Below are 15,389 nucleotides of genomic sequence, written 5' to 3'. Positions count from 1 at the left end.
TTGCAATCTAATTGCACCTATTACACCCGAACTATGGGGTAACTCATATAACTTGACATGAAGATGTGAAATCAACAATATCACTCATCTGACAATTAATCACCAACATCGTGGTTCACATGCTCTTAAAACTTTCTAGCAATCTACTTTCACATACATCAAACATTATTAACACATTTCCGTGTATCCTGTAGGATATGGGCTTCATACGAACATTCTCGTTTCCATAACATGTGCATACTTTTAAGTGCCGTTTCTTGTTAAATGATAACGATACGTGTTCCATATTCTTGCTTTAAGAAATTTTCTAAACTTTGGTATACGGGTTCTTGGAACGAATAAACATATGGCTAAAAAGAATTATCATTTCAAAACTGAGTCCATAATGTTACTACAGGACCACATGACGAGTCTTTATATTTTGAAAAGTTTTAACAACTCGCCCCAAACTTGCACACGACAATTTGGTCTTGAAGCCTGTACGTCTTAAGTGAGGTTACTTAAAACGTATCTCATTAGTTTCGAAAATGTATAATTCCGTGAGTTTAAAATAAACATCGTTCCCAAGTTCCTTAATACCAATCTTAGCTTTAAAAGTTATTAAAATCATGACTTGTCATGTCTTAACAAGCATCGTTTTCACTCAACAAGTATCAGCTACGAAAGTATGATTCTCATTGCACAAAACTCGAGAGTCACATCTCCCTACATGATAACATGCGTATACTTCGAAGGTGGATTCTTACCTTCTTAACTGATATACATACCTCATACACATGTCAATACATGACATAAACCAAAAAGATCCTTGTCCCATTCATATATGGAAATACTTGTCTTCCTCATCTTACCTAGGTAAAGATACATACTTTAAACTTTCACCTTAGCCAATGTCGACTATATAAACATCCCTACTTACTTATCTCTTCGAGAACTCCTTGCTTGTCTTATGATGCATTCTTGTTCAACTTGTGTTACCAACCGTGTATTCTTTCATACTAAAAATCCATGTTTCATGATTAAAGATTTGCTTCCATGGCGCTACTCTGATCTCCACCGGTTGTCTTAAACTAATACTCTAATCCGTTAAAGCGATTGAGACTTCACATTTCTGCTTACCACTTGATTACTAACTTCTTGAGATCTTCCATGTTGCGACCAACGTCACAACCTTACACTTGTCTTGTAAATTCAAATCTCATGATAACTTATCTTATACTCATAATACTTGACTTGGGGGTAAACCTTACGTTTTTACTGGTTGCATTTACCATTCACATCATACTTGAACTTGTTTCCAAGCAACTCGAACTCCTTTGACAAACTCATTTAACATTTGGACATATCTTTCTTGAAGATATAGCCTTGTACCTTCGCATTCTCGCATACCATATTTTGCTTAATCATACCAATGCTTGCTCGTTGATTTTTCTTTAAGGAAAACTTCATAAACTAACGCACGGGTCATTGACGTTGATGATTTTCTACTTTATAAATATATTGAGTTTAGGCCCCGGCCATTGCTTCGGGAATCATAGAACGAGTTGATAACACATACGTGTCACCAAACCTAAACTCTAATGAGTCTAGCCCGCTCTACGAGTGTCGTAGCAACCTGGTTCCTAGAAAATCTCCTATGAATTTTCAAAATGTCAACTTCAATCACCCATACGCACAAATCTTTCTAAAACTATTTAAACTTTATGATTCAACATCATATCGAGCCTTAGCAAGTCTATTAAGCAAAACATAGATTCGAGAGATACGTCATAGTTCCACATAATCCGCGAACCTTGTGATTCCTCATAACTTTGCACCGCTTTAACTTCCTACTTCATACCTTATGCATAAACATCTGTAACTTTCCTTCTAAATGTCGGAACTTCTATATTCTTGATCTTGGCTTGTTCTTGACTCTTAACACATTATCTTCCAAGGCTACCTTAAACCGTATCGATTTCGTTGATGGTTGCCCATGTCTTTTTCCTTGAAAATCTTAGGATATGATATGCATTCGTTACTTGATGTCATAAAAGATTTTCTTCACACAAAAGATTATTGTAAGAACATCTCACCAATAGTCATTGCAAACCATAGGAACGAATTGGTAAATTTCATAAAAACGGAAAGTTTCGTCCCAGGCTTGCTACTGGTGAGATTCTCCAACTCTATCTTTCAGAACATTCTTTACATGAAAATATTTTTTTTTTCAAGTAACCAATGCTCATCATTCATTCCTAGCATCATGAAATATTCTATAACATATGCATGACAACATCAACCCTTTTTTTTCGACACAATTCTTGGCACGTCGGAAATCTATGCCTTAATCCTGATAACATAAATCCTTCTCTACTACGAATAACTTACCTCGTCACGTTGCCACTTACGCAACCTTCCGAGCATACATGTCCTTAACTAAATTCACTTATTGCTATTCCTGAGAACCCGCTGACTCCGTCAACATATGTCGACTTCTCACTATCTTGTAACCTTATACTGACATTCCAGAATACCATAAACCCGTTCCAACAACAACTCTTACCCGACATTGTCGGAACGACCATTCTTAACATGACCTGATATTCCCGGAGGATTCAAACTCCTACTTGCTTTGTTCACCGGCCACCTTTTGGCACGATCAACCTCTTCATCACATACTTCGCTCCTCCTGGGTCCTATTCAGCTCTCAGGCATCCATTCTAATCGTTGAATGCTAAATTGAGTTGATCAGGTTCAACTAACATCAACAAATAGAACATTTACCCAGAACCCAATGGTCCCACTACCTTAGTTGTAATTTAATGACCCAAGGCACGGTCTGAATCGACCTGCTCTGATACCAAATGTAACACCCATACTAGACGTATCTAGAAAGTCTAGCACGTGCGTTTAATTTAGTACTGGATACATTAAAATATACAACATGAAAATTTCGAATGAATTTATATACAACAAAACGTGTTCGTACAATGACAAATACAACATATCTTATCTATATAACTTAAGTACATCCTTGAAATCCATGTTCACCATGCTCCGGGTACGAACGAGCTCTTGCTGAAAATCCATCCGGCTATTACCTTGACGTCCACCTTGATATCTGAAACAAATAAGGATTGGGATGAGACATAATGTCTCAGTGAGTTCCCCTAATTCCTAGGCTATAGGCAACCTCAAGGGGAAAACCTACGGTCACCACGTGTCTACCATACAACCTAACGGTTGATTATACGTGTGTGGGGACTTGCATACTTAGACGGTAGTGCATACTAGAGCCGTCATAATCTTATCTTAACTTGTTATAGGCTTCACTTCCTATACGTGTCATGGCGGTCAGGGGGAAACTAAAACCGCATTGCCAAGAATACACTCTATGTATCGAGGCCTAAACATATCATAATCATGGCACGATGCTAAACCGGAAGATTAGGGGAAACCTAAGATCGTCATCGGTATCATGTTCTTTACTTGTTCTATGCATAACTTGCACTTGTCATAGCATCTAATGCTCTTAACTTGATCATACATGTAATCATTCTTGCATAAACATAACATATTCATATCGTGCATAAACGTATCTAAGTTCATTCATTAGGTTAGCGTTGAACAAACAGTTATTATCTTGATTCATTTTACGGATAGTCCCGGGTGGAGTAACCCCAAGAACAATCCCATACAAGACCGATGTACGTACATCGGACTCCCTCGGTGTCGTGCGGGTCCCTTGCGGCTTAAACCGTTCCCCTTAGGTCGAGAACCTCCCGTATCCCCCTAGCGTGGATAACAAGAGACACGAGCACCTACGTCTTGCTTATTTCAGTGACATGCGGGTCCCTTACGGCTTGAATCGTTCCCCTTAGATCGAGAACCTCTTGTATCCCCCTGATGTGGATAGCAAGAGACATGCCACCTACTTATTAGTCATAGTCTTGTCGTACGTATACATAAACATATTCATACTTGCTTGCTTATTACCTCGGACCCTTGAGTCGATCCGATTATCGGTAAATACATACTTGTTCATACTAGTACTTGATCATGGTGGAGAGATTATCTAATCAATCCTTGACTTAACATATATGCTATCTTATTCTTGTTCATGTGCAAAGATAATAAACTTCGCGTCTTATCATTCTAGGAATCTTGCTAACTAGCTAGTTCTCGACAGCTATGTCGAGGCTCTAATTTTCCCTTGCTTATGGATAACTTGCTACCCGATTCATGACTTGATTTCTCTAGTATGCCATGCCTTACTAACATGCTTATTACTTGCTCATTTATCATAAGAATTCTCGCATACAATGATCATTATTTAGGACCTTGATTTGAGGGGTTTACATTCGTAAAAAGACACCACGGAGAAAACCGCATCGCGAATCCCCATGCTTGCCTGAAGCGAGCAAAACAATGAGATTACTCACTGTCTTACTCGCCTAGGCGAGTAGATTTGCTGGGGAGGCGAGTGGTAACTCGCCGTGGCGAGTTGGGGGCGAGTAAGACCCCCCCTTCGGAGTTCTAGCTTGTCGTGGCGAGTAATAGCTCGCCGTGGCGAGTTAGGACAGTCCAGAACACTTAAAAATGGTATTTTTGACCCAAAAACCTCAAACCAAGTGTCTCTATGTATGTTGGAACATATTTGATCATTGGAAACTTATAAAACATTCATTTGGCAAGTATAAACATGTTTTGCATGCATGGCAAGAAAAGGGGCAACTATCACAATACATAATCCTAGACTTTTCATAGTTTTCATAATAAACTAATATGGCATAAACATGATCCCAAAAGGGTAGGAAAACTAGCTATGGAACTCACCTAAACAAGTTTCTTGTGATAGCTCCAAGCCTCAAGCTTAAGTAAGCCAAAACCCTAGTTTTAGGTCAAACCATTTCCTTTGATCAAACCATTGAATCTTGATATTTTTTCTTGCAATTCGAAGCACCATGATTTCTTGATCTTGAAGAAAACCTAGCTTGAAACCTCTTTCATCATACCATGAGCCAAACCATAACTCTTGACTTCAAGACAAAATCAACTTCAAGGTTGTTTTCGTGCTTCACTCTCCAACTCCATGAAATAGGATCCTTATAAGCCCTAAATCAACAAAACAAAAGCCTTAGCTTCTTGATCAAACCAAACCCTAAGTTTTCTTAAACTTCCCTTGAGAAGGAAAAATAGTGAAATCATCTCACTACAACTTCATATCACTTCCTTGAACAAGGGAGAACCATAACATAAGCAAGCTCTAGCTTCCTCTTTCCCAAACAACAAAACCCTAACCTTAAATTTCTTATAAAGAGGAGAAGAAGTGGAAAGAAGCTTACCCCAAAGTACCAATCTCTTGTAGGATGATAGAAGGACCAAACTTGAACATGATTCTTGATGAAGAAGACTTGATCAATTGGTGAGGTAGGGAGAGAAGAAGGAGAGATCGATGGAGTAGAGAGAAGGAAGAGAAAAAGTTTGCCAACATTTGAAGAGAGAGAAAGAGAATAGGAAATGAGATATTTTTGGGTTAAAACCAATTAAATATCCTTTCCACGTGAAATTACCATTATGCCCTTGCCTTTAAACGTGTTAAATCTGGCACTATACTTTTCCCGTAAATAGCTGACATGTCATAAAATGTTTCCATTAATTTACTTTTCCATAATTTAATTCCTCTGGCACGGTCAACGGGTAATATACCGACACTGTCAGGCGGGATATTACACAAGTGAGATTGACATCACAGTTACATCCAAAATCTTATGACATTATAAGTCATCTCACTTATATATTGTTTAATATCTATTATATGGCATTCAATGTGTTATTTTAATCCACACTTGACACATTAACATCTCTCAATTAAATATGAGACTCTTCGTGTCTGTGATCCACCACCACGAAACACTTCCGCTCCCCAAAAATGTTGAAGCGTATATGATATCACCATTGGGACTTACGGGGGAGACAACACTTGTGTGATTCGACACATTGCAGAAAAAACAACCACACAAGTGAGAATGATGTCGCATCTTCATCCAAAATTTTAAGGCTTTAGTATATGAGTTTTTTTTTTCACTTATTTGTTCTTCGACCTCCAATATTTTATCCAATGATGAGATTTTAAATGACACTTTTTTTTTTTGTGGTGTCCGAAGTTTGAACCCCAGACCTTGCATATATTATGCATTGTCCATACTAGCTGAGCTAAGTTTACAGGAACTTTAACTAATACTTGATACATCACAATATTTTTTTCCATTAAATATGACGAAATTCGAGCCCGTGCTTGGCACGGGTGTCCAAACTAGTAATTTATCAATATTTCATAAATTTCAGGTATCTGGTTAGTTCTTCTGGAACTTAAAATTCAATTTTATTAAACGACCCTTTTAGAGTTTCCAAATCCTCATTTGGGTTATCTTTCGTTTTAGCTCCTTTTCTTGTTCAAGGATTTTTATATTTGGAACCGATTCGTCTAACACGCTTCATGCATGGTTGAGGCTCATTTGCAATATTATATTGTCTGATAGGGACATCTATTTTATTTGGAGCATTAGCAGCTGCTATTTTAATTTTTTAATTTTGCAAATGAGCTATATCTTGAGGATCAAGAAAAGACTAATATTTCCTTTCAAATATTTCATTTGAACTTCAAGTTCACATTTTGAGCTGTTTATTCTCTCCCCTAATATTGGGAAAACTAATTCATCAATTGATAATCAGTTGAAGAAATTTTGAGCTGTTTATTTTCGGTGAATTAATTAAGGTCATGTTAACTTGTGCCCTAAGGGCACAAGTTAAAGAACTTAAAAAAAGCAATTTTGCATTGAAAAACATAATATTTTAACTTTTAAGTTGAATGCACGACTTTTAATACGTATATTTTTATAATGACTTCATTATTATGTGCCGACAAAAGGATAATAATAGAATTTTATAAAATTTGTGAGGGTGAAGGTATAAATGTAAGGGTGTAAGGCAAAATTTCCCAACAAAGGCCACCGATAAATTATGGTTCAAAAATATTTGATGGTTGTTCAATAAACACATCAAAATTGTTCATTTAACCGAGAAAAAAAACCAATAACAAATTACGACCCGATGATAGTTGACACACAAAAACAACAAATAGAGGTAATGGTTTATTCAGAAGCGAAATTGAGAAGCATATTGAACAACTTTCAAAATATTTCAACCTGGGAAATAACTAATGATGTGATACAATGAAAGACCCGTTGTATGGTCTCCTAACTAATTATTGTACTCGTCACACAAAAAAGTAAACTAATTATTTGTCGTTAGTACAATGTGGCTAAATTTCACTAATAATAATAATAACTCAGCTTTTCTGTATGGCTTATTGTATGTTTTTTTTTTTTTTTAGGGATGTATGGCTTATTGTATGATATTCATTGATTCCTCCTTTTCTTCTTCTGAAAAACCACAAAATATGTTGATAGCTTGATAAGTATTAAATCCCACAAAATTTGTAACAATTTTAATGCAGCTAATTAGAGTAGCTCTAATCAAGGGTTAAAGGAATACACACGCACAATTACTCACATGATTTATAACAATACCAGCATGTTTGAAGCGCAAAATAAAATACAAGCATGTTAACTTATAGCATAGAATGAATATGATCATTACAGTTTGCAATGCCTATCTGATTAATGTATTGGTTTTACTTCTTTTACTATTTACTAGCAAGAGATATCATTGTTTCTGAATATCTCTTCTAATTGCAAAGAGAAGATGAATATGGGTTCAGAAGGCCAGAAGAACAATAGAGCTGAATCCAATATGTACATTTGTTTGTGGAATGAGTTATAATTTACTTCGTTATTTACATGATATCAAAACCTCTTTGACTTCTAGTGACATAAATCAATAAAAACTGAATAAAAGTATCACAGTAAACTTGCAACAGGCCTCATACTTTATATACAACTCCATCTTACTATCAATGAAGCCTCGACAAATTAACCTCTTAACCAATCAACGCGAAGCTAGTACAAATTTTACGAGGGGCTAAAATAAAAAAACAAATAAAATATATTTTAAAACTAATATATTAAACTAAATCAATAAGTGAAATAAATTCAGAATAATTTTTAGTTATATTTAATGAAACTACAACAAAAAAAAAAATCTAGCAATAATTATTTATAAAAGTTGAGTTCTATTGAGTTTTCAGAAGACAAATTTATTCATAATTGACGCTTAACTAAATAGATAATCAATATATTTTTAATATCATCTCTCTTTGAACTAATAAAATTGTTTGGAGTTGTCAAATAATATTTTAAGAGATTAATTAGAATAGACTGACAGTGTAAAAAGACTTTACACTCTCAACCAATTAAATTCACCTAATTAGACACATCATGTTTAGTGTTAAAAAAGGAAGAAAATCAAATAAAATATGGATAATAATGTCATATCCCACATTTAATTTATTAGCCTAAGCCTCTCTTGCTTCCCTCACCTTCTCTTACCTTTGTCCAATTTGTGTCAACAATTCATCACAAAATGATAATAATTTCTATGATCTTTAATTTTTCTTATTTTATATCCTCGATCAATTTTGTTTCAATTTTGCTGAATAAACAGAATTGATTATTATTAGCCTAAAACAAAATTTGTTTCTTTCTTCATGGTTTGAAGGAAGACATAGTTTGGATTCAAATTTGACATATGCTGGTTTTTTTCCATTACGTTTAGGAGCATCACTACTAGAAGGCTAAAGATTTTTAATTGAAAGGTTTTGGAGCTCAAATTATTTATCATCGCTAACGAAATGCAGTAAACTCCTTCCAAAATAATCAAATTTCAATGCCTTCCTTCATCAAATTAAATATGAATTGCATATTATTTCAATTTAACTGCAAGGTAAATGGATTTGTCCATCAGACTATTAATCTTCTTTATTGTTCATAGATGTCAACTCTTGTAACTCATAGGCCAATGTTACAAGATTAGATAACTTACTCATAATTAAAAAAAAAAAAATATTCATCAGATATCAACATTATTATTCATCAAATTTTTAAAACAAAAGGGGTGAGAAGGAGGAAAAATAATTGAACTTTCACAGAGGAATCTTGCAAGATGAATGTAATGGAGCATAACCATTAATATTTATGTATATTAAGAAATGTGGGTAGAAAGCAGTTATTGAAAAAGATTTTGTTTGATTTTTTCATTTTTTTTTTGTAACACTTAAGATTAAGATGATGTGTTTAATTGGATGATTTTAATTGGTTGATAGTGTAAAGTATTTTTACACTGTCAGTCTATTCTAAGAAATGTGGGTAGAAAGTATTTTTGATTAGGGGTGTTCGCGGTGCGGTTTGGTTCGGTTTTGAGCATAAAAATCATCCAAACCGCGAGATAAAAAAGCATGCGGTTTGGTTTGGTTCGGTTGATTTTTAAAAAGTCATCCAAACCAAACCAAACCAAATCAATGCGGTTTGGATTGGTTCGGTTTGTGCGGTTTATCGCGAGATAAAAAAATATTACATTAACTCTAATATTGCCAACTTGTTACAAAATAAACATAGGACATTTTATTTTGATGTTTATATGATAAAATATTAGGTAAAACTTATATCAAAATAGGTAAAGTTAAGAAGAAACATAAGCATGAAACAAATTATTGGGAAGTAAAGGAAACAAATTCATCACGGGAAATGAATTGAAAGAGATGGAAAGGAATTAGAATTGAACCTGATGGTGCAATAATGGAAAAATCGAATCAAAAGAGATTATTATTATTTTTTTGAAAGAAAATCAAAAAAGATTATTCTTGAGCTATGTAATTGGGCTAATACATTTTTAAGTAATATTCATTATTCTTGCGGTTTGGTTTGGTTTGGTTCGGTTGCTGAGATGCAAACCGCAAACCGAACCGAACCGCGCGGTTTAGTGCAAAAATCATCCGAATTCATCCGAACCAAGTGCGGTTTTTTGCGGTTTCGGTTTGGATTGGTTTGGTTTGCGGTTTTTCTATTGGGTTGGTTCGGTTTTGAACACCCCTATTTTTGATAGCACCACCACATTACTAAAAGAATCCAATCCAATTAGCAGGTTGCATGAAAATGTTATACTTTTTTCCAACCCCTCCAAAAAAACACCTCTGCTCTAAAAATAACATAAACAAAATCTCAACAGCACCAATTACAGTTGAAAAACAAAAATTGAATAAAGAATACATCAAGTGACATTGTAGCGGGGTAAATTTGTAATGTGTACTATGGTATATATTTTGAGTTTTTATTCCGATGTAATTCTAAGTAGTGCATAATATAAAAATTATAGCAGACTTTATGTTGTCAAAGAAGTAGACACAAACACAATTGATCAAACTTTTGTAAGCAACCATGAGTTCTTCTATGCGTTTATTTATCTATTTTCCTTAGAGTTTGACATATTCTCTAACAGATCGAATATATAGTAAGTCTATTTTCTAGAGAGTTGGACATGTTTTTCTAAAAGATCGAATATATAGTAAGGTCTATACAGTGATCTCAACCTTGTTTAATGTAATTGAATCTCTTCGAAACTTCATTTGAGTTTGGACCAACTTTTAGGTTATAATGGATTTGTTACGAGTTTTTAAATCAAAATTAGCTTATGTTACTTAACTCAAGAAATAGTAGTCTATAACATTTTGTATTTATTCAAGAAAAAATCTAATGAGAGTTGTGAAAAAGTTTATGTTTAATCTAATTTTAACTGATACAATACGTTGTTATTTACAAAACTGATAGCCCTTTTTTTTAATTAAGAAAGTTCTAATAGTGTAATTAAGAGTATGAAAGAAAGAAAAGTATAACAAATAACAAAGATTAATCGTGAATGATTGAATATTTATAATGCAATCTTCTAATAATCCTATAGTAATTTTACACTTTTATATTTGTTATTTGTATACAATAGATTGTTATCTATTTGTATATAAAGACTCAAAGACTCTTAAATTATACCATGTGAGACTTCTTAACTTTTGAAATATTAAAAAAAAAGGATAATGCTAACCAGTGCCCTCATGGCAATGGTTAAGAAAGCAAATATAGTAATCTCGCATTGGAACTTGTGCATTCAACTCTTCAAAAGTTTACAAATTGGTATTTTCAAACTTAAAACTTTCTTTTTTGGGTTTCCTTAACCATTGCCCTAAGGGCACCGGTTAGAATCTTACTTACTAAAGCTTAACCCCTCAAGCTATTGTTGCCCTAATTTTTCCCCATACTTTTTCCCTCCACTTTGCAAGCATTAATTCCTCCAAAGTGCTAATCATAATCACCATTCCACTATGCTATTTGTTATTTTCAAAGACTCTTTTCTATTCCAACGCATAGTGCACTGAGCTTGCTTTTCTTTGGAATGGTCAATTTGAGGTTGTGTTTATGTTTCCAAAATCCTCCTTCTCACGTTTTCAACTTCTGATGTTTCCAACACTGAACACCTCCCTCCCCTCAGAAAAAAGAATCATGAACTCATCCATTATCACGTTTTCAATTTGAAATGCTCCATTTTAGTTTCGCTTTCAGTTTCATCCTTTCTTCATATTCGCCACAGAATAACCAAAAACAAACACTGTGCGGTTAAATTCAAACCAAAACGTAACCTTCATCTTCTTCATTCTTTCGCCCTTCAATCGATTCGAGTTTTCACAATGAACTAGAGTGTTCCTACATCAATCGGCCGAGTCAAGCCTCAAGCTCCTGGTAATCGCACCATCTTCTGTAACGATCATCATCTTCGATTCAAGGTTTTCTCTACCATTTCTTCTTCGAATTGCATTTTTCCGATTTCGTTGGCAACAAATATTTCATAACTGTGGAATCTTGATATTTTCGGCATTGCGTTGTTTTTTTTTCAGGATTGTTATTTCTGGATAACTTTCTAAAGTAAATTGGTGATATTTCAATTGAAATTCAGTGAAATTGTAAGTATCGGAGTGTGAGGATTGGAGTACGATGGTTCAGATTGAATATTTTGCATCAGTTTTAGTTACTCAGTTTTCCTTTGCAAGAAATGCAGCTGTTTGGAAAGGGAAAAAAAAAACAAAGATAGAGCAATTGGGGTTTCTAGGTAGTGGAATTTTAAAAAAAGTTGTTAATTTCAAGTTTGTAGAAGAAAACTATGAACTTTTCAACTAAAAATCGTTGGTTCTCTGTTCATTTTAGACATTTTGAACAATACCATTTGTTAGATTAGTTATTTCTTAATTTTTGTTTTGAAAAGTTTCTAGCTTTAGTTAAAAATAGTTCAAGAACTAAATGGGTTTGTGAGTTTCTGTTTTATAGAATTTCTATTATGAGATGTCGCCTTATTTGTGTGTTTGCTCACGATGTTTTGTATGCTTTGTATTTTACTTTGTTTTTGTTACTTATGACGATTTTTTTGGTTTTGTTTTAATAATGGAGACCATGAAACATGAGCTTTAGAATCAAGTGTTGTTCGTGACCCATTCTCTTCTTCCGATGTCTGATTGTAGTGTGAGAAGCATTTGCCATCATGACTTTTTGGAGTACCTATACTGTAGCAGGTTTTCCTTCAGTTTTGCTTCTGTTGTGCGGAGTTTCTGCCGTCTGCTGCATCATTTGTATGATTCAAGTCAGTAGTATTATGTTCTGAGGCCTTGGTTTAGTATCCTGGTCAGTCCACTTCTTCAACCATTGTGCCATTTTGTTTTCGAATGACATATTCGATTTAGTTTAATTTAATCACCCACAAGATTTATACAGTATTCCCTGTAACGGCTCTCGGTGGCGGTCTAGCATATGCACTGGCGGTTTATGCGGCGGTAATCTCTGACGGTTGAACCTAGGGATAACACCTGTTTGAGGATCGTTCTGCTTGCATCTGGTGGGCACTTTCCTGGTTGTGTCGTTGATGGTGATACAGTTGTGGCTCATAAGACATTTCATAGGTTAGCAAATTCTTTTCTTTACTAAATATTTTAAAATGAGTTAGAGTTTTGCACTTTTTGTGTAATTTATCAAATAAAATATGGTTGGAGTTTCATTTACGCATACCGTGTGAGGTGGAGATTACCAATATATGCATGATATATACACCATGTTATAAGATTAATATTTAAGTATATGTGAAGCATGCGTATTATCAATTCCTGTACATGCCAATTGATTTTCAGATTTTGCACTTGAAATTCCAACAGCATTCCTTCTATATACAATAACCTTATATGTGTTTTCATTAGCTGTTGTCATTTTGATGTTGTGTTTGTCTTTTATTTAATTTTGGTCGACTTGCATCGTGTATAGAACGGATATTGTGCAGCTTTCTTCAATTTTGTACGATATGCATTTTTCTGTTGTCATTTTGTTTTTTGTTTGTAATTATATTATTGAAGCTGTATGTTTAGAAATTTAGTTTTTTTGTTTATAGACTTAACTGCTAGAGAACAAAGTTGGTAAAATCTTTTTTAAGGATGGCTGATATGCTTTAAGAGATTTCCATAAAACTAGGATTGGTGCATGGGTCACTCTTCATATTTGAAGGGAGACATGAAGAATAAATCGCATATCCTACTATAATAATCCTCTTTTGAGATTTAAATTACATTGTAGAACTATTGGAAGTGAACATGAATGGAAGTGAACTTGATGTCGTTGATCTCACAAATGCGGATCCTAAAGTATCTGACAGTGTTCATGGATTGGTATGAATGAATCTATATTAATTCTGCTGAAAATTATTACCATCCACAAGTGATTTTTTAATTAGATCATATCATTTATATCGTTGCCAACTCATGTTTCTAGGAGGATTTGGAATTCTGTGATTCTTGCAGCAATACCAACACGATCGAAACACCGGTGAGCAAACTAGGAGCTAAGAGATCATCAGACAATCTTGGTGACTCTAACGTCGTTGCTGCTGAGATTGGAGAGGCATCTATTACAAAACCAGCAAGGGCAGTTCGGGTGAAGATGGAGCCGGAGGATGAAAAATGAGCTGATCGTTTACGAGTTGATTTACAAAGTAGCTTAATATTATCTATGTTTTAAGGAAATTTCATCAGCTGTTTTAGTTGTTAGTTTCGTTATATAATGGAAGCGTAGACTTATCTGTTGCATTATTAAGCCGTTTGAGCTAAGACTATTTGTTGAATTTGAGGTTTTTTGTTGGTTATCTCATGTTAAATTATGCTTATTATTGTTTATTGTTGCCTGTTTTTCACTGTCAAGCCGTTTGAGCTAAGACTGTTTGTTGAATTTGAGGTTTTTTGTTGGTTATCTCATGTTAGAGGTGCCGCAGTTTAGAGGTGTCGCAATTATAACACTTTTAGAGTTGCTGCATTTTAGAGGTGTCTCAGTTATAGAACTTTTAGAGGTACCGCAATTTAGAGGTGTCGCAATTTATACTCTAACACATTAGACAATTCAATATGCAGTTAGAGGTGTCGCAATGATACCTCTTTTAGATGTGCCACAAGTTAGAGATGTTGCACTGGTTCAACTTTTACTAGGAATTTGCTTTCTCAAGCATGATCATTGACAGTAGATAATGACTTTGGTAGTATGATCTTTTCAAATCATAAGCATAATTCAGTTTTGATATCAGGAGAATACGTGCCTTTAAATATCATGGAAGTGAAGCCATTATTTATAAGATGATTTACAAGCTGATATTCATGATACTATAACTTTTAAAGGCACTTATAAATTTAGCATGTGTAAAACTAACACTTAACAACCGTGTTAGTTAGATCTCAATTTATAATATTGCATATAACATGATCGATGTAGGCTGAGCAAAGTTATTCAAATAAATCTGCAGTTAGAGGCGTACCTAAGCAAAAGATTTTCACTTTTGATAGTGCCGCAATTTAGAGGTGTCGCAATTATACCAATTTTCGTGGTGCCGCAATTTAGAGGTGTAGTAATTATACCAATTTTGGTGGTGCCGGAGTTTAGAGGTGTCGCAATTATACCAATGTTGAGTGGCGCCGCATCTTAGAGGTGTCGCAATTAGAGCAATTTTGATTGGTGCCGCAGTTTAGAGGTGTCGCAATTATACCACTTTTAGGGTGCCTCAGTTTAGAGATGTCGCAATTATAACACTTTTGGAGGTGCCGCAGGTTAGAGGTGTCGCAATTATAGAACTGTTAGATGTGTCGCAAGTTAGATATGTCGCAACTTTGGTTACAATTAGATAACTACATTTATAATGGTTTACAACTCTGGTTAGGAATAATATAGTGTGTGTTAATATAATGTTTCAGGTGGTCAACTCTAAATTTGTTAAGATAGCAGATTGTCCAAGCAATCATCAATTAGTCACTGCAACCTAATAACAAACAAGATTCACCTAGGAGGTCCCATGCAAACTGAGTGACAAAGCGTTTCATTAGAGTATGC

At 34.5% G+C, this 15,389-nt stretch overlaps 1 protein-coding gene across 3 annotated transcripts; it reads left to right on the top strand.

The window, feature by feature from the left end:
- The first annotated feature begins 11,323 nt into the window (after nucleotides 1-11,323).
- Nucleotides 11,324-14,181, top strand: LOC146912513 (uncharacterized). Of its 3 annotated transcripts, none has more exons than XM_085720676.1 (6): nucleotides 11,324-11,770; nucleotides 11,882-12,093; nucleotides 12,500-12,659; nucleotides 12,750-12,934; nucleotides 13,596-13,687; nucleotides 13,791-14,181. In XM_085720676.1, exons 4-6 carry the CDS (start codon nucleotides 12,898-12,900, stop codon nucleotides 13,980-13,982), a joined length of 321 nt encoding a protein of 106 aa, XP_085576802.1. In that variant the 5' UTR covers nucleotides 11,324-11,770; nucleotides 11,882-12,093; nucleotides 12,500-12,659; nucleotides 12,750-12,897; the 3' UTR covers nucleotides 13,983-14,181. The 3 variants fall into 3 exon arrangements, with proteins under 3 accessions (XP_085576802.1, XP_085576804.1, XP_085576803.1); XM_085720678.1 differs by having other exon boundaries at nucleotides 11,356-11,770; nucleotides 11,882-11,947; nucleotides 12,429-12,659; XM_085720677.1 differs by having other exon boundaries at nucleotides 11,359-11,770; nucleotides 11,882-11,947.
- The last annotated feature ends 1,208 nt before the right edge of the window (nucleotides 14,182-15,389 follow it).

Source organism: Medicago sativa, chromosome 6, assembly GCF_051527215.1.
Source record: "Medicago sativa cultivar Bolivia chromosome 6, Bolivia_mono, whole genome shotgun sequence".
In the NCBI taxonomy this organism is placed as follows: domain Eukaryota; kingdom Viridiplantae; phylum Streptophyta; class Magnoliopsida; order Fabales; family Fabaceae; genus Medicago; species Medicago sativa.
This window is presented reverse-complemented; position numbering and strand designations above follow the sequence as displayed.

Bases quoted from the DNA above. Each gene is read 5' to 3' on its own strand.
- LOC146912513 (XM_085720676.1), top strand. From the start codon at position 12,898: ATGGTGATACAGTTGTGGCTCATAAGACATTTCATAG. The intron at 12,935-13,595 runs GTTAGCAAATTC...ATTACATTGTAG, and splicing joins GCTCATAAGACATTTCATAG to AACTATTGGAAGTGAACATG. The intron at 13,688-13,790 runs GTATGAATGAAT...TCATGTTTCTAG, and splicing joins CTGACAGTGTTCATGGATTG to GAGGATTTGGAATTCTGTGA.